This window comes from Aedes albopictus, chromosome 2 (assembly GCF_035046485.1).
Source record: "Aedes albopictus strain Foshan chromosome 2, AalbF5, whole genome shotgun sequence".
Classification (NCBI taxonomy): Eukaryota; Metazoa; Arthropoda; class Insecta; order Diptera; family Culicidae; genus Aedes; species Aedes albopictus.
The window spans coordinates 444,840,536-444,867,629 of record NC_085137.1 but is presented as its reverse complement, the minus strand read 5'-3'; the positions used below and the strand labels follow the sequence as shown (position 1 = coordinate 444,867,629).

The 27,094-nt window shown below is 38.9% G+C and overlaps 1 protein-coding gene across 10 annotated transcripts in view; it reads left to right on the top strand.

The window, feature by feature from the left end:
- Positions 1–6,401: 6,401 nt before the first annotated feature.
- LOC109409965 (lateral signaling target protein 2 homolog) overlaps positions 6,402–27,094 on the top strand; it is a 490,530-nt gene continuing 469,837 nt past the window's right edge. Inside the window, exons 1-3 of one of the 10 annotated variants that reach the window (XM_062853793.1) lie at positions 6,402–6,543; positions 8,050–8,637; positions 23,343–23,903. In XM_062853793.1, coding sequence (XP_062709777.1) covers positions 23,487–23,903 — 417 coding nt within the window. In that variant the 5' untranslated portion in view covers positions 6,402–6,543; positions 8,050–8,637; positions 23,343–23,486. Of the gene's footprint in view, positions 8,638–23,342; positions 23,904–27,094 lie in introns of all 10 variants that reach the window. The other 9 variants (XM_029869950.2, XM_062853792.1, XM_062853794.1 and 6 more) reach the window with 9 other exon arrangements.

Here is a 27,094-nt window from a genome sequence, read left to right as displayed (position 1 = left end):
TATTTTCACTGAATCTCGGTAAAAGTTTTACCGAGATGTCGTTAAAACTTTGCCGATATCTCGGTAATCCAGCTTTTTACCGAGATCTCGGCAAAGTTCACCGAGACTCGGTAATGGTTTACCGAAATCTCGGTAAATTTTTTACCGAGAATCAGTAAATATTTTACCGAGATATCAGCTGTTGGATTCTCGGCGAACCGTTTACCGAGATCAATTTCTGAATTTAAGCACAGACAAACAGACGTAACACTCTGATAATTCCCATCGTACTTCGATTTAACGATCTTTTTCAAAATTTGATAGTTGGCCAACTACCCACCTGTGGCGCTCACATCGTTTTTGTTCGAGTTTGACGTTTGCTCACTACCGCCACCTAGTTGATGGTCGGCCAAACTTAGTCATTTTAGAATTGGGCGAATATGTTTCCGTGACTATGATTTGGATCGATAAATGTTCGAAGTGTTACGTCTGTTTGTCTGTGATTTAAGTGTGTATGCGTACATGCTTCCGTTTAGCCGCGTGTAAAGTGTACGCATATCGCCTCCACTTTAGCATCCTATTCAACAGCATATGCCAGTGTTTCCCAAACTTTTAGGAGGTATCGCCCCCTTGGAGCTTGACAAAAAACATTTTCGCCCCCTAAAGAGATTTAGTTTTTCCATGATGAAAGTCTGAAAATATGCTTAGCGGAAACCTTTGAAGGTCAACTATTTGACACAATAGGACAAAATCGGAGAAGTACTAGAATTGAAGTAATGAGCTGAATTTTTGTATGGTGAGAAGGTCAATTCTCCGTTTCTGCAATGGAATGGTACAAAAAAGCGCGTGTATTATGATTCCTTGCCTAATTTGATTCTGTATGAGCAACTTTGGGTAACCACAAGCTTTGAACACTTTTATGTTATTTAGTTTTATTATTATGCATTCGAAACCAAATGTAACAATTTTCAGGTTTCTAGAAAATATTTGTGCCGCTCCTGGTGCCGCTGGTGATTCACACTCTTGGTGACGACGTCCTGCTGCAAAATAAGTAACTAAAATAATTATGGGCAAATAAAAATAAAAACAAAGCCGCCTTACCTTTTAACCCTTTTAACACAGTTCTAGCGCCTCGATTCAGTTAACTTTTGATACAATCAAGGAAATGAAGGAGAAATCAAGAGAAAACCATTTTTTTGTCTTTGCTGCGCACAGTACTCGATAATAACAAATGACGGAGCCTTTGGTTGTCATTTTACTGGCGACAGAAGATATACAATCTCCTCAGTAAAGTCTAGCAGAATGTTCGGTAGAAAATTGATTATCGTTCAGTACGACACAACATGATTGCCGACTATTCAGTAATATGTCACTGAAACTTTTGACAGTTCGTCTTTACCGAACACATCGGTACAAAAAATATATGTACACAGTTAATTATTTCGAAAAAAAATACGGAAGTTCCGTAACTAATTTTGCTGATGTCGTTATAACCAAAGTTTAATAACCGAGTGCACAGCAATTTAATACCATTGAAGAAGTTATCCGCAATAAAAAATACCGAACATCGAGAATAGGATTAAGTGTGTAGTACTTTACTGGTTGCGTCCTATTGCGGCAAAACTGGTATTCAACGTATGTAAATTAGTATCGCGCTCATTTTCATTGAGCTGTAATGCAAATGTATTGATTGTAAGCATTCAAAAAAAACTGTATTATTCCATGTACAGTAGACGTTCGATAACTGCAACATGTTTACGTTTCAGTTAGCGAACAAAATTCGATAACTGCAACGTCAGATAGGCGTCAACAACCCATCAATTGACGTTAAATGAACGAAAAATTCATTCGATTGTTCATTTGGGCTAACTTGGCGCACCGTTTTGACGGATAGCGGTGCGATAACTGCAAATTTGTTGCACTTACCGGACTTGCAGTTAAAAAGCATTGCAGTTAAACCGTTTGCACCGACCGAACGTCTACTGTAAAATAATACATTTTTGTATCATGTTTGTGCTATTAATATTGTTGAACATTTGCGAACACATGTTATGCTCAACCAGATGTTTTACCAGTATTCAAAAAGGGGGTTCTTCAACACCCGAGATGTTTGATTACAAGTACCGTAAACTGGGGTGTAGTTGATCAGTGGGGTGAACCTGATCACTCAATTACGCGCGGATATCGACTTTCAAGGAAGCAACAATTATGTTTTAATCATTCGCAATCCAATGACGTAACATTAAAATGGAATAGTAACTTTCTTGAAAGTTAATATCCGTGGGTAATTGAGTGATCAGATTCACCCCACTGATCAACTACACACTTAGGTTACGGTACTCAAATAAGACTGATGGGAAATTGAAGAACAATTACAAAAATATCTTTTATGCAAAACGTTCAACTCAGGAATATTGGTGTTTTTTAAATGTAGTCAGCTTTGATCAGTAATTGAAAATTAAGAAAATCCAGTGATGTGAATTCACAAGCTTCCGAATGAATTGGAATACGTTTTGTTGTCAAATAAGTAGATATGCAAACATGTAGTCACTACTCGGTTTTGAGAAAAAAATTCAAAATAGCTCCTAGTAATTAACTATGTTTGGAATTCCTCCAGGAAGCTTACTTGAAATATGTTCAAACAATGTGTGACTTTCATTCGATAATTGTTCTAAGATTCATCTTAAACTTGATGATTTTTATTGAAATTTTCATGAAAAAACGCATACATATAAATTAAAAACAAAACTTTCTTATCGAGTCAAAAAAAAACCTGTTCCTTTTATAATTTTGCAAAAAAATTATCATGAATTTTCGCCACAGAAGTTGGCAAAATGTTAGATTCTTAAACATGGCGGCTTCGCACCCTGGTAGTTCATATAAACATCGAAAATTCGGTATAATTTAGTCATTCTAGGAACAGACATTTTTCAACAGTCCTAGAAACAAAACATCTTGTAAATGTGAAGGAGTTTTAATGATTTAGTTGACATTCTGGACTTGTATTTCAATACGTTTGATATATCTCAATTATTTAAAAAATCGCCCCCTTTTTAAGTATTTTCGCCCCCCCTCTCTCCCATTTGGTTTTTCAAATTATCGCCCCCTTCGACCTGATTTTCGCCACCCGGGGGACAATTTCGCCCACTTTGGGAATCACCGGCATATGCGATACTGTGTATCGTTCTCAAAGTCCTCTACAAAGAGATCGTTTACCGAATACAGGAGAAGATTGACGCAACTCTCCGACGGCAGCAAGCAGGATTCCGTGCAGGACGATCCTGTGTGGATCATATTCTCACGCTCCGTATCATTCTGGAGCAAATCAATGAATTCCAAGAGTCTCTCTACCTGTTGTGTTCATTGATTACAAAAAAGCTTTGGATCGTCTCAATCACGGAAACATATGAAAAGCCCTCAGGCGCAAGGGTCTCCCTGAGAAAATCATCGGTCTTAATGAAGCACAATAGGTACAGGGCATTTTCATGCAGAGTATTTACTGTACAACGGTGTTTTGTCCGATCTCATCCGGGTCGTTGCTGGAGTGAGGCAAGGATGTAGGAGTGTATCAAACAATTGTCCGTACAGCAATTTTTTGGTAAAAATAATTTTTCATTCTAATGTTCATAACTTTTTTATACGTCATTATCAAAAACGCTGAAATTTTGACGAATCATGAATCATATATTAAAGCTCCATTGGTAAAATTTTGAGCGAGATTGAATAAGTTTTCTGAAAGTTATAAAACTTTTATTAAAACTTATAAGATTTTCGATCACACAAGTGGCATTTGGAAATTTATCACATTTTGATCAATAAAAGTGCCAAGTGTTTTCAACGTTTTTAAACTCTCTTAATGTAATATTTTTACACAGGACCTACTAAACTACATATGAAGAGTAGGTCCTATGTATTTTTCGTTCAGTTAATGCACTTTTATTGGTGGAAAACGTTTGGCAGATTATATGTGCTAAATAAGGTAAATTTTTAAACATCGTCAACTACATAAGCACGTTTTTCATATTTTTGTAGTGAATATAAAACCTCTAAAGTAGCTGCATATGAAAACCTTAGGTATCAGCTGTAAAAAATTGAAAAAGTTTCATCGAGTACATACTGAGATATAATGTTTTAATAATGTGTTCAAAAATCTTATAAGTTTTTTTAAAAGTTCTATAACTTTCAGAAAACTTATTCGATCTCGCTCAAAGTTTTACCAATGGAGCTTTAATATATGATTCATGATTGGTCAAAATTTTAGCGTTTTTGATTGACGTATAAAAAAGTTATGAACATTTGAATGAAAAATTATTTTAACCAAAAAGTTGTTGTACGGACAATTGTTTGATACACTGTAGTATCACCGCTACTGTTCCTCATCGTAATCGACGAGATCCTTGGTGAGTTCGATTGACCGTGAACCAAATCGTGGATTGCTGTGGCAGCCCATTACCATGGAGCACCTAAATGACTTCGAACTGGCTGATGACGTTGCGCTCCTACACACCAAATTCCAATTGCTTCCAGCACAAAAAATCAGTAAAATAAATTGCTGAATTTCAGCAAAACTTTTGCTGAATATCAGCACAACGTTGCTGATCAACTGTCAAAATTGCTGGGTGGTTCAGAAAGTTGAAAAATAATTGCTGATACTCAGTAAATTTGTATTGCTGAATGAAATCAGCACAAAAAAAAATCAGCAAAGTTTGCCGAATACCAGCAAACAAAATTTGCAGTGTAGCTCAACGGCGCTCTGATATGCAGAGCAAGCTCGATGATCTTGCCGATCGCTCCTCAGCGGCAGGGTTACCATCAACGTCAACAAGACCAAGTCGTGGAAGGTTGACACGGTCAACCCTTCCAGCTTTACGGTAGCTGGGCAATCAGAGGGAGAATGTTGAAAGCTTCCAATATCTTGGCAGCCAAAGGGGGGCCGAGGGTGCAAGGTTGTTAACCGATAAATTATCGACAGTTTAACTCATCGCAAACTCGATAACGATAAAGGTTGCTCGATGATCTCTCGATAACGATAATCAAACGATAAATCAACGCAAAGATCAACGTACCTTCGATAACTTTGCGATAAATCTAATTACCCTAGTAACGGCATCAACAACGGTTCAGATCGCGAAGAAAATTTTTCGGAGACGTTATCGAGTCGATAATCGTTATCGTTATCGACGATAAACGATAACAGACGTTAACTTTATCGCCGATAACGATAATTTATCGATTAGCGACCTTGCTAGGGTGGAATCAAGATCGACATGGGTGCGTGGGTCAAAGATCAAGTAAGCAAGGGCTGCTTTTGTGAGTTCAAGAAATTTATGTACAATCAGATTAGCCGACGCACCAAAATCCGAATTTCCAACTCGAACGTGAAATCTGTGCTGCTGTACGCCAGTAGGTAAAACGTGGTGTGTATCAGTTGAGAACACTCACCGGCTGCAGGTCTTCGTCAATAGATGCCTGCGGTACATAATTCGTGCATGGTTGCCTCACAATTTGATCCACTCCATTGTCGATGTCATCAAAAGCCGATAGCGACAGAAATTCGGGAGCGAAAGTGGAGGTGGGTCGGCCACATTCGACACAGGGGCGGAAAAGAAAACTGCAAGCAAGCGTTAGATTGGAACCCAGCAGGAGACATAGCAGCAGAGGCAGACCCAGAGGCTCATGGCGACGCAGCCTTTACGAGGAAATAAAGAAACTCCACAGAAATTTGACCTGGACACAGGTCAAGACGATGGCTGGCAATCGCCTAGGATGAAGATCTTTCAAATCGATCGTCTGTATCACAGTGAGTGCTCAGGACTGAAACAGACAACAGCCTTCAGGTTCACAATTCTTGATGATGAATTCTCTAATTTTGAAATCATTAAACAGATCAAATACAATCTGGTTTGTTGAGTACAATTAATGAAAATTTGATGACCAGCTACATATAGTTACAGTTACCTTGCATAAAGTTCCTTGCAATTCGTCCATACCTGACATCCTGTTCCACGATGTGTGCCGGTACCAAACAGTCGGTAAATTCAATTCCGAAAAGTAATGCTGTCGACCGCGTGCTCGCTATTGAGCTGTGAGCCATGGCTGTAGCACCTATTATGCAGCACGCACGATGCAGAATTGAGCGTCGCGATAAACCGACGAACGGAGAGAAAATCGCATTTTCATCTCCTCTCGCACGCACGGTATGAGCGCCGCGACGTCGGCGTTTTGCAGTAGTGCAGTGAAAATGCACGACTGCAACAGCAACCAACAAAACATATGATCTGGCATACAGCAGCAGAACGAGCAGCACGCGGTAAGCCAGCCAGCCAGCAGTGCAGAAACTCTTTCCTGCATCGACGTCGCGACGTCTAACCAACTCCGATCGATCCGAGTGGATCCAGTCGGCAGCGAGCAACGAGCCAATCGGCGACGACGACGGTCGGTCGAGTCTCCTTCATTCGCCGTTTGGAGCGCGCTCGGAGTGGTTGCTTGGTTTATAGACGTGTACGACCGCGTGGTGCATGGTGTTTGTTCTATTGTACAGAAGAACCGTGATTGTTGCGTAGCGTGAGTGCCTGCCTGCAGACAGACAGAAGAATAGCCGGTCCGCTGCGGTCCGGCCTGTGTTCTGTGCTTGGTTGGTACTATGGGGAGAACGAAAATTATTTCCACGTCTGTCCGTGTCCATTTGTTGTTGGTTTGGCAATAAGCAGCGCGCGGTGACGGGATTTGAATTATTTATGTTTTTATTCGTTCCGGTTCGTAGAACACGCGTCCACCGCCGCTCAGAGTGCTGTTGCTGCTGCAATGGTGAAGTGCTTGGTTACACCCTCCGACGAGGTATCCAGAAGTTAGAAGAAGCGAGATTCCGGTGTTGTTTTCGATGGGGCCAGGCGTGCTTGGTGAAAGGATGGAATTCTTTTCCGCGTAGAAGCAGTAGTGTGAACTAAGAGTTAACAAGCTTTTCGAGGTTGATCAGAGATTAGCGATCGCCGCCTAGCTGATACGGTTGGCCGAATTTAGTTTTTCGTCAACCGTGGAGTGCCCGATTGGAATAGTGTTGAAACTGAAGCCCGCGTTGTCGGCTTTAAAGTGGTTGCGATCATAAATTACATCAGTTAATTGATTGTTGTGATAAGCCGAACAAACACTTTGGATGAGACCTGCGAAAACTGCTTGAAGTGAAGGAAAAGAGCCTTTCATTCAAAACGATCTGCGCTCAATGATGAAACTCGTGATCGCGTGAGGCTGATGAAGATTCATTTCGTACGTCCGTGACAGTGATTGCAGAAAATAAAATCACGGCTGGAAAATGGTTTAGAAAACCGGAAACCCGCCGCCATAAAAAGTGTATTCAGAGTGTATTTTTATCTCAACTGAAGAATCTCCACCGGCTGCAGCAGAAGAAAACGCGCCAACCGCTCGCTCGAAACGCTCCGAAGCAGTGCAAAGCCGACTTGTATTATTGCATCAAACGATCTACGGTGGGTGGGTGCAAGCCGCTGCCGTTTGCTCGTCGGTCGTCAGGCTTCAGTGAGTTCTATGAAAAAGTAAAGCACCGGAGTTTCGATTATATTTTTCGGATTGTGCAAAACCGTTGTAGGCCGTGCTGGCTGTCTATTGAAACATGGCGACCGTTTTCCGCCCAAAAGCATCATCAATCGAATTGCTACCAGAGGTGGCCCCAAGCGCCGCAACGCAAGTTCACTCCAGAGAAGTTGTTATAGAGATGCGCGAAGAGGATTTAGGTTATGTTTATTTACATCACGCCCAATAACAATCAATTTTTGCGGTGAACAAAATTATATTTTCGCGTGCGTGTTAGTTTGATTTGCCCATAAGATGTCAAGCATATAAGTGACGTCATGCTTTGCACTAACACACTTTCACGTTCTTTCATGTTGCGCTTTGTTTCCCATGTTTTTCTATTTCCTTGAATTTGCTCGATTGGGACCGCGTTTGACGGTTCAATTGGAACCTTTGGTTTCAGTCTTCGCGCATCTCTATAACAACTTCTCTGGTTCACTCCACCTAAAATAAACCGGCTTCCGTCTCTTCCACCCACTTTGTTAGGGCAAACGTGCAGAATCAGCTGTTTCAGAGAATAAATCCACCAAAGGGGACGCGTCCCTTCCTGCATGTTCGCGTGACAATAGAAAGTGACCGTGTGCCGATTCTGTTGTCGAGTTGTTGCTATATCTATCGCTATTGCCGGTCGTGGTGACTGTGTTGCACTGCAGGGAAGAGAAGTTATTGCTTAGTGTGCGAATTTTTATTGTTTGAAGAAGAAAAGATACCGACTGGAGAACGAAGAGAGCGCAAACCACCCCGAGCTCCGCGAGTCAAGGTTATTTGGATACGGTTGCCAAACTGAACCTCCTGCCTGTCTTAGGACGGACTCAGCACCGGCGGATGGTGTGTGGCCTTACCATTGGCTTTTTTTTGTGTGTGGCTTTGATGTGTGATTCTGTTATACTTTTTATTCGTTTCTGATGTGATAGCTGGTGATACGAGAGATTGCCTGCAGCTGTTTGTTGTGTTGTGTGTGCTCTTTTTTAAGTGAGACGGAAATTACGACGATGACGATGAGAGTAAAATACGGATAAGGTGTGGTGTTGACAGCAGCCTATAGTATAGACACTAGCAGCAGTGTTTGTTCAGGTGAGAAAAACTTTTTCTAGTGGGGCAAGTGCTTCAGTTTCTAACTAAATCAAAGACATATTGATGTAATATCCTGCTAAAGCAGCGACTTCTACTCTCTAGTCATAGTGCATGATGTCTAAACCTCATAATAAAGTGTATCAGTTTGGGGCCGTTCATTAATCATGTAGATCAAATCACAAGATCACACCTTCTTCCCCTCGTAGACTTTTGTTCATTCTGTAACCCTCGAGTTTACTACACTACAACTTTCGAACATACTACAAAAACCCAGAATAATCCACTTAGTGGTGATAGTGCCTCTCTCGTCGAATACAAGAAATAGACAAAATGATCGGAAAAAGGAAGACTCACACTTTTCGAAAAATTGTCAACTGGCTGTAACTTTTCGTAAAATGTATTGAAAATTTTCAAAATTTCACTATTAGTTGACCAACTAGTTGTCTAATGATGGTCCAAATTTGGGAGAATTCTGCATAAAGTTAGTACGATTCTTTCTAAAGATAAAATTATTGGATAACCCTTTTTGAACTCTAGTTTCATTGAACCGCTACTGTTTTTTTTTTCAAATATGGTCTAATATTTTTTTTCTATATGGGATAGACAAAATGATCTGGACAGGAAAAATTTTAACTTTTCAAAAAATGGACAATTAGTTGTAACTTTTCGAAAAGTGCATCGAAAATCTTTTTTTTTTGAAAGTTGATCAACTAGTTGTCTATGAGTGGTCCAAATTTGGGAATGATCGGACTATTCTACAAGAAGTTGGAAAGATTCCAGTGATTGGCATAACTATGCGATAGCCATGTTTGAACTGGTCGGGGTTCTGCTAAACCGAACCAAAGACCATTTTTTGAAAAATTAAGTTTTCTTATCCTTTGGATGAAGAATAAGATGATCTTCCTTCCGTAGAAAAATCCAGTAATTCTGACAGCTCTTCGTGGAGGAAATTCATAACTTCTGTTTGGCAGAAAATACAAAAAAATAAAATTGCATCCAACCAGAGTGAACTGTAAACCATTCCATAGAATCAGCGAAACATTTTAGTTTTGGTCCAGATGATGAACATTTCAAGTTCTCCTCATCGTCGTCAGATTTCTAACTTCTAACCGACTCATAGTAACAATCTATGATAGAGTTGAACACGTAATTAGAAATATGGATGTTGGAGGATCCACTTATGTTTCGATGGCGCTGATCACCATTTTTCCAAATCACATTCAGCCAGACCGAACCAAATCCACTGCATTTTAGAATCATTTTTTTTCTCAACAACACAAAAATCAACTGGTTTTAAATATGTACCTGGATTATGTCGACACTCCTCATACTGATAATTTAACACAGGAGCCGTCATTGAACAACAAGGCTAATTTGAATAATAGAGTTTGAAAAAATCAAACCCTTAGTTCGCTTTGGCTGATCGAAAAATGGTGCTTTCACGAAAACCATCCTTGAGAAGAAATTTTTAAACTTGATTCAGACTTAACGACTGACCTTCAGCTAGGTAAAATGACCTAGAGGTAACGGCAGAACATTTTCATGGTTTTCTTCAACTAGCATAAATTTGAAGTACACAAATTGCTCCACTTTCACATCGCAGGACCTCAGGACATGCAAGGATATCATTGGACATAATCACTCTTGCTCTGTGCCTGCACATACATTGCCTATGGAAAAAAAACATGGGTGGGAAGGGCTGGGCTGGGTGGGCTTCCACCGTTCATATTTCAAACTATTTTGAGACCTCCGTACTACCATACTATACGCGTCGTTTCTGACTGATGTAAAGGATTGTGAGTGATATCGATTTCAACTTCATAGACGATGAAAAATCAAGATTTTTTTTACAATCCGGATGGTTTCCTCTAAAACAAATAAACACAGTCAGCCACACTGAACTATAAACCATATTCCAATGTTTTTGTTCAGCCAGAGTGAACTGAGTGCAAAGTACCAAGAAATTAAATGTAATTATATCAATGATTTCATATAATTTAAATGTATACTTCATCTCTGATGGTTAATAAAGGCTTGTAAGTTACATATGTGAGGAAAAGCTTCAAATAATCTTGACTGTGGTTTATTTGTGACTTGTTGAACTTTAAGCTTAATTATTTCGGAATAATGTTTTTGGCGCTTAGTTCGGTTTAGCAGAACCCCGGCCAACTGTTCTATCTCCGAGTTAAATGAACTAAATGAAATGCAATTTTGAGCATCTGTGGCTTCTATAATGAGCTTTGAAGAACGAAATTAACGAAAGATATTTAAATGAAATATAATTATCATCTTGAATTTTCGAACGATTTTGAATTTTTGGCTGATTTGGTGTTATATTAGAAAAATAACCTGTTTGTTCTCAACTAGTTCTAAGTATATTTCTATAGGCTCGCGCCGAACCCGCCCATAATCTAGTACCGCAAAATGGACTAGACAACTGTAGTAGTGCTAGAAACTTATAGAGTTAGGTTTGAATTAGCTTGTAGTAGTAGCCATGAAAGCTTCCTGCTTGAATAGTCTTAATTTAAGAAATTAGTCTAAGTTGAACTCCCAAGACATAAACTACTTCTTAAATTGTGCCTTATCCAAGTTCCAAGTCAATAAAGTTATTCCTAGAGTGCCAAAAGTTGTTCTACTGTGAAGAAGAAATCCTCCTAGTGGCAGTAAGCTGTAACACCGCGAGCTTTGTGGAGCGTGAAGTAGCTCAATATCCTATACCGCACAGCATAGAGCTACTCTACAGCCAGAATCCGATTTTCCACCTGTGAAATTCCACCGGAAATCCCGAACCTGCCCCAACATAACCTAATCGCTATAATTCAATTTCTTAAGGGATTCCTCTAGGAATTTATTTGGAGAATCCTCCAGGAATTCCTTCCAGAATTCCACTAGGAATTCCTTCGGGTATTCCACTAGGAATCTCATCAGGGATCCCACTAACAATTTCTTCAGGGATTCCACTTGGAATTCCTTCACGGATTAATCCAGGAATTCCTTCAGGGATTCTTCCAGGAATTCATTTAGGGATTCTTCCAGGAAGACTCTTGCAAGAATTCCTATGCGGATTTCTCCGGGAGTTCATATGACGATACCTCAAGGAATTTCTTTCGGTATTCCTCCAGGAATTCTTTCGATACTTCCTCCAGGAATTCCTTTGAAAACTCCTGCATGATTTCCTTCGAGGATTTCCAGGAAAAGATTGAGGATATCTGCCTTGAGCATTCGCTAGAAAAAAAATCTTGAGTGATCCCTGAGGGAATTTATTGAGAATTCTGTGGGGAAATGTCTTGGGTCTATCCCTGGAGAAATTTCTGGAGCAATTACTGGAAGTATTACCGGAGGAACGTGTGGATGTATTCACAGAGAAATTTCTTGAAGAATTTACGGAAGAATTTCTGGAAGAATTTCCTGGCGAATTTCTTGCGAAATACCGCAAAAAAATTCGGAGAAATTTCTGCAAAATTTGAAGAGCAATCTTTTGAGGATGAATTTTGGGAGAATTTCTAGATTTACTCCCAGAGAAATTTTTGGAAGAATTTCCGGACAAATTTCTGGAGGAATTTCTAAAGGAGTTCCCGAGCTACTTACTTAGGGAATATCTGGACGAATTTCCACAAATTCCCAGAATAATTTCTGGAATAATTCTCGAAAGAGAATTTCTGACGCAACTCCCAGAGGTATTTTTGGAGGAATTCCCAGAGGAGTTTCTGGAGGAATTCCCGGACGGAAGGAGCTACTTCACTGAAGTATTTCTGGGAAGATTTTGTGAACGAATTTCTAGAGGAATTCCCAAAGGAAATTCTGACGGAATTCTCTGAATAACTTTTGGATGAATTCCGAGAGGAAACTCTGAAGGAAGTAGGCAGTAATTGGAGTAATTTCTTGTTGAAATTCCGATGGAATTTTTGGATGAATTCCTGCAAAAACTTCTGGAGAAATTGAGTGATCCCTGAGGGAATTTCTTGAGAATTCTGTGGGGAAATGTCTTGGGTCAATCCCTGGAGAAATTTCTGGAGCAATTACTGGAAGTATTACCGGAGGAACGTGAGGATGTATTACAGAGAAATTTCTTGAAGAATTTACGGAAGAATCTATGGAAGAACTTCCTGGGGAATTTCTTGCGAAATACCGCAAAAAAATTCGGAGAAATTTCTGCAAAATTTGAAGAGCAATCTTTTGAGGATGACATTTAGAAGAATTTCTAGATTAACTCCCAGAGAAATTTTTGGAAGAATTTTCGGACAAATTTCTGGAGGAATTTCTAAAGGTGTTCTCGAGGGAATATCTGGACGAATTTCCACAAATTCCCAGAAGAATTTCTGGGATAATTCCCGAAAGAGAATTTCTGGAGCAACTCCCAGAGGAATGTTTGGAGGAATTTTCAGAGGAGTTTCTGGAGGAATTTCCAGACGGAAGGAGCTACTCGAGGAATTCACTGAAGTATTTCTGGGAAGATTTTGTGAACGAATTTCTAGAGGAATTCCCAAAAGAAATTCTGACGGAATTCTCTGAAAAACTTTTGGATGAATTCCGAGAGGAAACTTTGAAGGAAGTAGGCAGTAATTGGAGTAATTTCTTGATGAATTTCCGATGGAATTTTTGTATGAACTCCTGGAAAAACTTCTGGAGAAATTCCTGTAGTAATATATTGATGAGTTCCCGAAGGAATTTCTGAATAAATTTATAAAGAAACTTCTATAAGAGTTCAGAGAAAAATCTCATAGGTATTCCGGAGGAATTTCTTGAGGGATTTCTTGAAGATTTTCCAGATGAATGTCTCAAAGAATTCCTTGAGGAATTTCTGGAGATATTTTCGGAATTGTTGAAGAAATTTCTGGAGCGATTCCCGAAGAAATTTCTGGAGGAACTCACTTATGTTTTTCTGGAGGTATTCCCAGTGGAAATTTAGGGAAGAATTCCCGAAGCCATTTCATGAAGATTTCTCGGCGTAATTTGCAGAGGAATTTATTGAGGAATTCTTTAATCAATTTCTGGATATACTTTCAGTGGAATTTCTCGAGAAATTACCAGAAGAACTCCTAGAAGAACTGCTGGAGAAACCTCTGGAAGGAGGAGACTATTTTCCTGCTTGCCATTCATCAGGTTATCGAAAATGCAGCGGTTTGATGTATCGCATGCATGGGTTTGTAGCATTTTCATATCGGTTTCCTTCCTGAGGTACCGGTCCGGAACACGTAAATGGCCATAACTCCAGAATGGCTGGACCAATCCGAACCAGTTTTCAATAGGAAACAATGGGACCAGATTCCGCACTGAATGAACCGTCATTCATTGAAATCGGTTGATGTTTACTGCCAAAAAGTGATGTGAGTTTTTTTGTACACACATATACATACACACAGACATCACCTCCATTCGTCGAGCTGATTTGATTGGTATACACACTAAGAAGGGCTCGGCAAACGCCGGCACCGCTGATTCTCTGCAAACATTCATACTGAATCTCGGTAAAAAATGACGTTTGTTAGCTGAATTTCGGCAAAACATTTCCTGAACCTCAGCAAACCAACAACGTGATTGCTAAGATCTTATTGAAAAACAAGTTTGCTGAGCCCTCGGTGGTGCCAATCTCGGTAAAAAGCAAGAAAAATTGCCGAGATTCAGCGAAAAAAATTAAGTGTGTATGTGACTCGACCCTCTGGATGTTCTTTCAAAAAGTCAGTTTTGGAGTGAGCATATAGCCTTTCCAGTACACTTGGTGTATGAAAAAGGTAAAACAAAAGCGTTCGGTAAATCATGCTTTTAAGGAGAAACTTAAAAATATACCAATATGGCTGCCACAATGGCCGACTTGGACCCCTACTCACGTTTTCAAGAGCACAAATCTTAAAAATTCGTAAACAAATGCGCTCGATTTGGAAAAGCTGCCTCCTTTTACAAGTGAGCAAAGCCACGATAATCAAGTGCAGCATGATTCGTTGCTTCGTTCGTCAGATTTGTGCCTCTAAAGTTTGTATGCAAAATTGCAATGGGATTTTTTGACGTTTCACCTTAATCATGTGTTTACTACAACTTTAAACAAGTTTAAAGAAAGGATTACGATGCAAATCCTGATGAAATTTGAAAATTAGGATGGAATATTAATAAGCTCGTAGAAAAACGGATGGTACTGTAATAATCTTGACTAATTTGATGGATACATACTAGTAAACTCTGGAGAAAACTTGTAATTTCGAGAACTCTTTCAGTGACTACAAGTTTTTTTTTAGATTTTTAGGGATATGCTTGGAATTAGATTTATAATTCGTTTTGTAATTCCCCTGAGGATTTCTTCTGAGCTTCTATCTAGGGTTCTTCCTTGTATTCCTAACGGGGTTTCTTCTTGGGCTGCTACCGCTATTCCTTATTTAGATTCTTACAGAGTTTTACTTACCGAATTCTTTCTGTGATTTCACCCGCAGTTTTTTCTTGAATTCCTGGAGGTTTGTTTTAATTTCTTTCTAGATTTGTCCAGCAGTTTCTCCCAAGAATCCATCCAGGGATTATTCTCGATTTGCTCCCGGAGTTCTTTCCGGGAGTTTTGGCGTTCTTCCCAGGTTTTCTGACAGTCGTTCATGGGTTTGTACCAGAGTTTCTAGAATTTCTAGAGGAGTTTCTTAAATGAAACTTCCCGGGATATCTTCCAGAGTTTCTCGGGAGATTTCTTCCGAAAACCCCATTAAAATTCTCTTAAAATTCCTTCGAAGATTTATATTTGTGCTTTTCCGGGAAAACTTTCCAACAGTTTTTCCAGGGATTTTTGCGGTACTTCTGGAGCACTTTTTTTCCAAGCTTATCTAAGAGTTTCTCGCCACATTTCTCTAGTAGTTCCTTCGGAAATTTCTCTTAAAAGTTTGCAGACTTCTAGGGAGTCGTAGGAAAGGGCAATAGAAGGTTGCAGAGATGATTTTCATGAGGTTTGTGGGGGTTTTCAGGGGGTTTAACAGGGTGTAAAAAAAGTTTCTTGGTACACGCCTATAAGATTTTAGGGGGCTCAGCGGGTTCCAGAGCACTTTTCTATGGGTGTTTCAAGAAGGTTATGGATTTTACGGATTTCAGGTGTTTTTAACAATTTTCAAGGTTTCAGTTTGAGAGCGTTGAAGAAGAAGGAAAATTGTGTATATGTTTGTACCTAGAAAGGAATTAAATAGAGGCACTGAGCTGGTAGCTATATCAGTCAGTGCCTGGGATTGGAACAAAAGCCTTGTTTTTTGTCGTTTCAACAAATTTCAGGGATGTTGAGAGGGTTTCAGGGACGTTTTAGGGAATCTCAGAAGCATCCAAGAGATTTTTGGGGGCATTTCTAAGGGTTCCAAATAGTTTCGGAGGTATCGAGGATATCAAAGCTAATCTCAGAGAATTTCAGGGGTCACAGACTATCGAAATAGGAATCGAAAATATGTGAAGATTCAGGTTACTGAAGTCAGTTTCACTTAATAAGTGTTTTTCGAATACTCGGAAACGCAGTTGCGCAATTCAATGATACGAAGTTCCATAATCGGATTCACAGCTATCACAGGCAAATGAATCAGCTTGCTGAATATTCGCCATGTGATAGCTGAGTCGGCAGTGGCCAGTTAACGCTTTGACCAGCATGTTGCAATTCTGCTTTGACAGATTTGTTAGATACTTTGCAACCCCTAGAGATGGCTCAGTACAATATAATTTTGTTTGACGACATGACTCCAAACTATTCCAGTATTGTTTGTGCTGAGTGGCATGGCAGCCCAGGTAATCTGAAACTTTACCCAACACTTCGATACCGGAATAGCTGGATCAGAACCAATGAAGTCATGTGATGCTCCAGTACAAGCTAACGCATCAGCCATTTCATTTCCAGCGATGCCAGAATGGCCAGGTACCCATACATGGTAAAAAGCGTTTGCGTCAGCTTCTCGATTTGAGTTCGACAAGCGATAACTATCTTTGACCTAGAGTTGGCCGAAGCAAGTGCATTCTGGCTATCTGAATAGAAGTATATTACTTTGCCGATTACGTGCTGCTGAAGTGTCGATTGCACTCCGCGCATAAGAGCAAGGATTTCGGCCTGAAAAACGGTGCAGTGTCTACCAAGTAAATATTGCCTTAGCTCACGAGAATAAACACCAGCACCTGCTCGACCTTCGAGAGGGGAGCCAACAGTGAAACATACGATGCCGCCTGAAATACTTCTTTCCAGATATCCAGATGTCCACTCTTCCCGGGAAGGGAATTTCGTGGAAAATGTCCTATATGGGAAATTACAAGCAATTGTAAGATCACTTGGAGCAAGGACAATTTTGTCCCAATTTACCAAAAGTGGAAACAACGAGGTGTATGTAGATGTGTGGTTCACAGGAGCTTCCTCTAGTAAACCGAGTACCCGTAGATGGTAAGTGCAAGAAAGTGCTTCTTGTTTGAGATGAATGTGTAGAAGAGCAACGTCAAAGAGAACTTCGAGCGCTGCCGTGGGAGTTGAAGAGAACGCTCCGCACATCGCCATTAAGCACATCCTTTGCAGATGGCCTAATTTTGATTGGATCGTTCTCATTTCGCTCTTTTGCCAACACACAAGGCATCCATAGGCAAATATTGGCCGAACAACAGTTGTGTAGATCCATTTGATATACTTGGGTTTAAGACCCCAAGTTGTACCAAAGGTTCGCCGGCATTGCCCGAAGGCATTACAAGCTTTCTTGATTCTGAACTCAATGTGAGGTGTCCAGGAAAGCTTGGAATCAAGAATGACTCCAACGTACTTTACCTGTTCAGTCACATCGCTTTCCACGGACCAGCACGAATCCATTTTAATCGATGTTTTTAATTTACTTGATATTTTTGTATACTATTCCTTTTCATGTGAGAAACCATTTTTTCATATCAAAAGTTCATATTTTGTCTCGACTAACTTTCAAATAGGGCCTATGAAAAAATGGAACACAAGCAAATAAAAAATTATAACACGGAAACGGCTTGTTCGATCGGAAAGGTGTCTTCAGCAAAGTTGTAGAATAATATATGGCGGCTCTCAGAAAAATACACATTGAAAAATTTATTTAGTTTTTCTTCTGAAAAAACTGAATTTTGTTACTAAAAATTAAATATCTCAAAAAGTTATTTTTTTACCTTAGTGTTTTTTTGTGAGAATAAAGTTTATTCTGTTAGCTATCATCTGTGAAATTTTTATAGTGGTAAAAAAATGTACAAAAAAGTTACGGCACTTTGAACATTTTTGGTTGCGTGTTTTTATAGAGTGCATGACGAATTTCCCGCAAACTAGATTTTGGGGTTGGCAGCACCCTCTCAGATTTCAATGGAATTGTGTAGGTATGAAGACTATGTACTTTAAAGCAACGTTGCATACTTTGTTGTTTTTTTTTTTTAATTTATCTACACTAATATTTGAAAAGGGCTTAAGTTTTTGACTATTTTATTTATACCAATAAAAATAACATGACCTGCAAAAAAGTGTGGTATGTGTGACTTTAAGGAATTTGTGTAAACTTTCAAGTAAAACATTGAAATATTGAAAAAACGATCACGCTAAAAAAAGTTTAAAAATAAATTAAAGTCAATTTGGAATACATGCCCATTTGCGAAGTTAAATTAATCCTATTTCGGAGAACCAAACCCCACACCAACCAATAAGAATAGAATTCAAAATGGATCAAAGTAATTAAATTGCTATTATCTAAATCTAACCCAACACAAAATGTTTTTTTTTGAGTCAAACCAATTTTTGGGTATTTTTATACGTGGATTTTCACATATTGATATTGAACATAGCTTTACATGTTTCAATTATGAATCTATCCAATACAAAGAATATAATTTAGGATTCTCTTTTGAACCAGAACACCAGATTTGTTACACAGAAATTCAGAACATCAACCAGAAGTCGAATTTCAACTTAAAAAAATTCTTATTCATAAGAGAATAAAATAAATACTTTGCATTAGATAGACTTGTAATTTAAACATATGGAGCTATGTTTAATTTAATATCTGTAAAAACGCACTGGATAAAATCTTTTGTTTTCTACCGAAGAGAAACACGCAAAATGATGACATGAAGTATTTGTTGTTAGGAACCGTCCATTAAAGACGTAGCATTTTAGAGGAAGTTTATGATATTGCTAGGAGCCTTCTATTAGGTATAGGAGAATATACTTTAAGAGGGGAGGAGCTGTCAAAAATGTTCTACTAATGCTACCGTGATTTCGAATGCAGCGATATGGTCAAACTCAAACATTACAGAATCCTTGAAAAAGGTCCAATAAGAACCGAAACGTCGGGTTAAGAAAACATATAGTTCTTTTTGATTGACCAAATTAGACTGAATTGCCAATTAAAGATATCATCCAACGTACAGTCGATCACCCAAAGAAAGTCAAACTCAAAGCAATAAACAAGTACGACCACGATTCTCATCAGTCAACGAGATTGAAACTTTTACTACAAATCATTTTATTGCAATAGGTAAATATCATTTAAAATAAAAAATCAATAATTTTGCTTTCGGGATGAAATTGATCAGTAAATGAAATACCTTTGCATGTGCCAAAAATATGTTTTCCACCTGAATTAACAACCCCAGAATGCGAAATGCTGCGCAAAAGTTTAACGAGTTTTCTCAATTTTTAATTATTCAAATTTTAAATTTAATAAATTTCATGAAAACGCCTTAACCCTCTACTTCCCATGGTTGCTCTAGAGCACCATCGATTCTCGGCGAACTCGGGACAAATGGAATTAGATGAGTATGATGCAATAATTTTAAAAATATGGTTGTAACCTCATAACGTTGATCCAACCACTAACTACTTGTTTCAATAGTAGAACTATTGATAAACAATCAAAAACCTATTGATTTACAACCAACAATTTTTTCATTGATTTCGAAAAATTTACCCAATTTGCAATAACTTTTGCTCAAGCACTTTTTTTGGAAACGCTTTTTAGCATAGATATAGTCGTTCAAAGTCGTGGGAAGGAAAGGGTTAAAGTATGCACTTTTCATACTGAAAAAGTGATTACTTCCGAAAAGTGCAATTTTATGTATAAATTTAAATATTTATAGAATTTTTGATTATGAAATCGTGTTTAGCAAATACTTGGCAGCTAAAAGGATCCATTCGAATATTCATAAAATGTGCGATACAGCCACGGTAACAAAAGTTTGAAAGGGTATTTGAGGTTCGCCAAACACACAATTACGGAAAATAATGAATTTAATATAGAAATATGTGACTAATTGACTGTAAAACATGTAACTCATCATTCAATAATCCTTTAGCCGGATGATGGTCATTTTCTACAAATTGTTTTAAGTTTAAAGCAATATTTTTAACAAATGAACATGACCCTCACGTCGATCAATTTCATCCCACTGATCAGTTTCACCCGAAATCACGGTACCTCAGAAATGCTTTTCTTCAAAAGTGCGCATCTTGCGATATATGGTAAAATTTTCAATAATTACAAAAATCTCATGTTTTGCAAATTGAAATAATTTTTCTTATTTGCATTTTTTTTACTTTTAAAGCGTATTGACATTTTTCAATGTTATGAAAGTTCACATGATTATCTAAAAGTCACCCATACATAACTTTTTTGTAGGTAATGTCATTTTTAAGTTATATTGAGTAAAAAACGGTCAAATACTTTAGACCTTTTCAAATATTAGTCTAGGTAAATAAAAAAAAAAACAACGTATGCAATCTTGCTTTAAAATACGTCTTTAAAGCTAAGAAATTCCATTGGATTCTGAGACAGTTTTGCCAAACCCCTACGGCGAGTTTGCGTGAATTCGTCATACACTCTAAAAAACACACAACCGAAAATGTTCAAAGTGCCATAACTTTTTTGTACATTTTTTACCATTATGAAATTTGTACAGATGGTAGCTAACAGAATGAACTTTATTCACGAAGGTAAAAAAATAACTTTTTGAGATATTTAATTTTTAGTAACAAAATTCAGTTTTTTTAGAAGAAAAACTAAATAAATTTTTCAATGTGTATTTTTCTGAGAGCCACCATTTATTAATCTACAACTTTGCCGAAGACAGTTTTCCGATCAAACAAGCAGTTTCAGAGATATGATTTTTCATTTGCATGTGTTCCATTTTTTCATAGGCCCTATTTGAAAGTTAGTCGAGACTCAATAAAAAGTTTTAATATGAAAAAATAGTTATTTATATTGATTAGAACAGCTGTGCAAAATTTTATGCAAATCAAAAATGCAAAAATAAAAAAAAAATGTTTTTTTTTGTGCTGCTTCGTGGAAAGCCTCCATTACGGTTTTGCCTTTCCGTAAAAAGAACAATAGATGTTTTACTCGGATTAACCGAAAGGCCATATTGGCGACACCAACCCTCAACTACCTGAAGGGCGCTTTGCATCAGGTCGAAAAGGGTGGTGATACACATACCGACTAACAATGTTAGATAATCGTCGGAAAAACCATAAGTAGGAAAACCGCTATTATTGAGTTGCATCAATAGCGTATCTGCTACGAGATTCCACAAAAGCGGTGACAAGACTCGCCCTTGGGGGCATCCACAAACACTCAATTTCCTAATCTCTGCTAGACGCAATTTCGAGAAGAAGTATCGCTTTTTGAGCATTTGATGAATCCAATTGGAAATCATTGGAGATATGCCATGTCTCCGTGCGGCTTCCAATATGGTATCGAAAGGCACATTGTCAAATGCACCCTCGATATCTAAGAAAACACCCAAACAAGATTGCTTTTGAGCGAATGCTTTCTCGATATCGTAAACAACTTTGTGTAAAAGGGTCACAGTGGACTTTCCAGATTGGTAAGCATGTTAGTTCACATGAAGAGGCACGTTGGCCAGATGAACATCACGGACGTGATGATCCACAATGCGTTCTAAGCATTTCAGAAGAAAAGAGGTCAAACTGATAGGTCTGAAACTCTTTGCTTCTTCATACGACGCACGACCCACTTTCGGAATAAACTTCACAGTAATATCCCGCCAGTATTTGGGAATATACCCTGTAGCAAAACTGCAAACAAGTATTTTTTTTTTTCAAAACATGTTTGAAATGATCAAATCCCTTCTGAAGCAAAATAGGATAAATCCCATCTGCCCCAGGAGATTTGAAAGGAGCAAAGCTATTAAGTGCCCACTAAATCGATTCTATAGTTACAATACTCCGAGCCGAAGCCAGGGAATCGTAACTACAAGAAAAGACATCAGGTTCATCCGAATATGTAATATCCACACATCCAGGGGAGTGTGTACTGAATAAGCATTCCAGAACTTCCTCATCAGAGGAAGTCAGATCGCCATTTGGCAAACGAAGTTCGTTCACTCGAAAATCCTTAGATTTCGCAAGGATTTTGTTTAACCGACTGACTTCACTCAAACTGGAAACATTTGTACAAAGATTTTTTCAGCCGGATCGTTCAGCAGACCGAAGAGCTTTCCTGTAGGCCTTGCGAGCCGACCTAAAAGCCTCCGAACCATCCGAACGTCGTTTGTTCCAACTTTTTCTACATTGTTTCCTGAGTTACGCCATATCAGAGTTCCACCAAGGGGTTCCTCTTGTGATCTTCACAGACCGTAGCGGGCATGCTTCTTCAACAGCTTCCATGATGAAGGTCGTTGTAGTTTCAACGGCATCATCTAAATCACTTGGAGTGTCAATGGATGGTGGATATCCATGAAATTTGGCCGCAGCCAAATCAGTAAAGAGATCCTAGTTGGTTGACCGGGGATTCCTGAAACGCAAAGTTTGTGAAGTAACATTTTAAAAAATATGTCGATCGATGATCAGATAAAGATTCTTCATTTGACACATGTCAATTGGTCATCTCGTGTCTAATTCTACTAGAGCAAAGCACTACCTATGTCTAAAACTTCATCTCTAGCAGATACCTAGAAGGTTGGGCGATTGACTATGTTAAGTAATCCAAGATCTGCATTACTTAAGTTCTTCACCAAACTGTAGCCACTCAGGTTAATGTCTGAGCTGCATTAGCATCACGGCCAATAATTAGCGGAAGGACTTTTGATGTGCAGTATGCGATGACTTGTTTGAAAGCATCCGTAGTTGATCATGCGGTAAATACACCGAACTATTAACGGGTTTCCTGTTGAGGTTTTCAACAGATACATCGATTGTGATAGCACATACATCTCTAGTGGTTCGTTCAGAGATGAGTGTAGCAACGATTGCGTTGTTGACAAGCACATAGGCTCGAGGCATGACACGCAAGTTTGACATTTCATTTTTACTGAAAGTAACAAACACTGGGTTCACAATGTTTCCTACATAGAAACGCCCCTTAAGGTTCTTGGACCTGAGTCACGGCTGCTCAACTCCCATGGTACAGGCTGTTGCTGTTTTTTATGCTGAAGATTGATCTGAGCTATCCTAACCGTAGCCACTACCCAAACCAGGCAACAAAGAATAGTAGCAATAAAACCAGATCGGTATCGATTGGAAAACGTCAAAGGCGAGGATACACAGAATACACTGTGCAAATCGCATAATGCGGAACCATATAGGTGGAAGTTTAAACTAATCAATGACATCTCCAATCCCGCTCTTATCTAACCTCAACTTTGAGACTAAAGAAGGGCAGCTGATTGTCTCGGAGAAACACACTGCACCATTGCTCCAGTTAGCGTAGTAAGAGCATAACACTGTTCCGAACTTTTGTTAAAGATTTTCCTTCTCTTTCTCTTTGCAGTGTCTGAGTGCTTACTACATTCTAGAATCCCGTCCAAATGCCTTCACCAAATTAGTGCGACGTATCGATAAACCGTCATCACGCGGAAACAGCAAAGTGGTGTTTACTGAAGAAAACAGAAAACCACCAACCCAAACCCTTACAATGTCCAAAACGATCGAAACGCGCCTGCAGAGCAACGAGGTTCGAATTCCGAAGAAGACGGAATTCGACGTGTCCTCGTCGGCGGCGCCCAGTCAGTACTTCAAGAGTTCCTTCGCCCGGTCGTTGTCCTTCAGCCAGAGCGGAGGCAGCCCGTACGGTGCTGGCGGCGGTGGTGGATCCGATCAGCACCACTTTACCCGATCGCTCGATTTCGAGGTGAACTTTGGGCTGGCCACCATCCCGGATCAACCGTCGGCGCAAACGACGCCGTCCGCCTCGCCGGTTTACGATCCGGAGCGCGATGGCGGTGGCGGCGGCGGCATCGGCAGTAGCAATGCGAAAACCAAACTGGTGAACGGAATCGCCACCAGCAACGGAGGGGTCGTCAAAACGCTGTGGAACTACTCCAAGGGATCGGTGAGTATTTATAGACTGGTAGCAGCAGCGGTGCGTTGCGTTGGATCGGCGAGCTCTGGGTTTTGTTTCCCCGTTAGGGAATTTCGGAAGCCTCTAATGAGCGTGCATCATCGACCCAGTTTCGTCATGATTGTGGATGAAATCATCACGTTCACTAGCGATTTTCAGGGAATGGTTATTGTCTGGGGCAGAGGTGCTCAATCTGGCGAAATGTCAAAGATAATGTGTGTTTCGTAAAAGTTGTTCATTGAGATGAATGGAACCGAAGTTTAGTTCCGAAATATTTTTCGAACGAAATTGGGGCTATGATGATTAACCTGGGCTTGTTAGGGAAATATCTGTAAGTAAAAAGAAAATCGGGTTAAGTACTGTTCCTTTGAATTCCACTAACAATTTGCATCCTTTGACAGATACGTATTTCGACCTCAACTGTAAAGTCGTCTTCAGTGTCTTGTACTTGAGTCGAGTCAAGTACAAGATACTGAAGACGACCTTACAGTTGAGGTCGAAATACGTATCTGTCAAAGGAGGGAAATTCTTAGTGAAATTGGGGTGTTTTATAAGTAACTAAATGTGTTGAAGATTCATGAAACCCTTTACCATAGATTTATTTTGTAGTGCATTTCTAAACTTGATATTTATGAAAAACGAAGTTACAAACAATGCACAATGGTCCGAGGACCGTATTTATCTGGAAAAATATTTATGCCTTGAATATTAGTTTGTATATGCTGTCTTCGGGCAAGTTTCTTTAAATATATTTTTTTTTCTATTTTTTTTTCAGGTAAAATAAGGATGATCCAAATCATTCTCAAAATCATAATGTAAACTTTTTATTGTTTCCATATGTTCTATAAAGTTGGAGATGAGTTAATTCTAAATAACTTTGCCGAAGTAATCACATTCCTATCTCTTATAGTTTTCTTGATATTATTTTTTAAAGAAAACAATTAGAGTGACACCCGAAAAAAAGGGTTTCCTTGTATAACTTTTAATGCATTAATTTCTCGAAGTTCTAGTGCATTCAATATGCAACATTTTTTCCAAAGACAGCAAAGATCTATATTCTCAATTTAAAAAGTTAATCATGGTTTTCTTCTAGAAATGGCTTGTTTTTGACACTAAATATCTTAGAATAGCGCAAGCCGATTTCAAATCTTTAAGTCTTGTTCGAAAGATCTAATTCACATCAATGGTGTGAACACGAAAAGGGTATTTTTCGTTTAAAGCGTTCAAATTAATTTTGAAAATATGTGTTATCAGAAGTAAAAAAGTGATTAGAATAAAGTACCATTCAACCATTAAAAAAATATTGGAACAAAACCGTTTCTTCTGAGGAATTTCAATTTCTAGTCGAATTCCCATAGAAGAAACGGTTTTCTTTCATTATGTTTTGATAGGTTATTTTTTTTTGAAATTTTGGTGAGATCAATTGTAATATGACCGAGTGACGAATGTCAATTTCAACAATGACCGAGCGGTTTAGTTCACTCCTATACAGTGTTTTTAAATAATAAATTTATGATTCGATAATAATTGGTTTGGTTATAGGGCACTGCATGAACTTTCTCTTTTACTCTTACAGAAATTTTGTAAACAACAAGACCAAGAAACGTCAAAATCCCATACAAAATCAAAACTATGCAATGCCCTTTTGTAGGTACCGTCATTGGGGGTAACATTGATCGAAATTTTTCATCTTTCTTGATTAATTCACGTTTTTGGCCGTTCGTCCCACCGTGCGGCGGCCAGGGAGGTTTTATAGGGGAGCGCAGAGCGGGGTGTCAGGAGATCTCAGCGGTGTTTCAAGTGAATCCCAGTTGGTTTCAAATGTTGAGCAGATACGTGATAGCACAGGAAATCAAACTGTCTTTTACGGAGATTCGAAACGGATTAAATATATTTTTCTCTCTACCTGTCAAACAGAATAATCCAAGGCTAACTTGATCTTGCACAACATAATGTATAGTCCAACTGTGGTCCAACATCAAAAGGTACCAGGTGGTCTCAGGGACGTTTAAGAGGGTCTCAGGGTACTCTTTAGGAGCTTTAGGGGGTTCCATGGGGATCTCAGGGGAGTTCTAGTGGGTCTCAGCGTCATTTCAGGGGGTTTCAGGGGGTACTTCGAGGCTTCAGGGGCGTTTCAAGGGGGTCTCAGGTAGTTCCAGGAGGTACCCGAAGGTCTCAGGGTCGTTTAATGGGGTCTCAATTGCGCTTAATGGAGTCTCAAGGGATCCCCGGGGTCTCATGCAGGCGTTTTGGGGATTTCGAAGGATTTCAGGTGCGTTACATGGGATTCGTGCAGGCTTTAGGGGGATTTCGAAGGCATTTCCGGAAGTTTAAGTGAATTTCCAGCTTGTTTCAGAAGCGTTACGTTTGAAATGCCCATCCATTTGAAATTCTCGTGAATCCACTTTTGATTAAATTTTAAGGGTGGTACTGAAACCCTTCTGAAATGACCCTGACCTAAAATGCCTCGAAACGGCCCTGAAACCTCCATAACCCCATTGAAACGCTATTGAATTCATCATCAATTTGAAATGCCCCTGAAAAGCCCTTGGAACGCCTTTTAAAGTGATCTGAAACGCACCAGAAAATGCCTTGAAACACCCCTGAGAAAACGTTTTTAGAGGAAATCGATCGAACCTAAAACAACTCAATCTTTTAGGGCAGGGGTTTTCAGAACTTTTGCCTCGCGGTGCCCTTTTTAAAATGTAAATGCTGCTCGTTGCACCGGTTAATAAATTTTAAAGCATGAAGATTTAAGCTAGCCTAAAATTCTGTTTTTCGTATGATACCATTTCAAATTGCATGTATTTGTCATTGAAAAACAGTATATGATACTTACTAAGTGATATATTTTTGGTACATATATGATTATGGCACAAGATTTCTTCTCAAACTTTAGCAATGTACTGAAAAGTTAAAATCGTTACTGAATTCATGGAGAAATTCTTAGGAAATTTCCTGCAGGATTTTTGTGGATTATTTTCTAATAACGCAAGCTTTTTACTGGAAACACTTTCTTTCATAAATTCCTTTCAGACAACCAGTCGTGCTCATATTTTGGGTCATTCTAGGAAAATTTTCAGCCTGATGTTTGGTGAATAACTTGTGAGGTCATGGGTTGATATTTTCTCAGTTCATTGGTGACACTGGAGAAGTAATAATAATTGGACTTCATCTGAAAT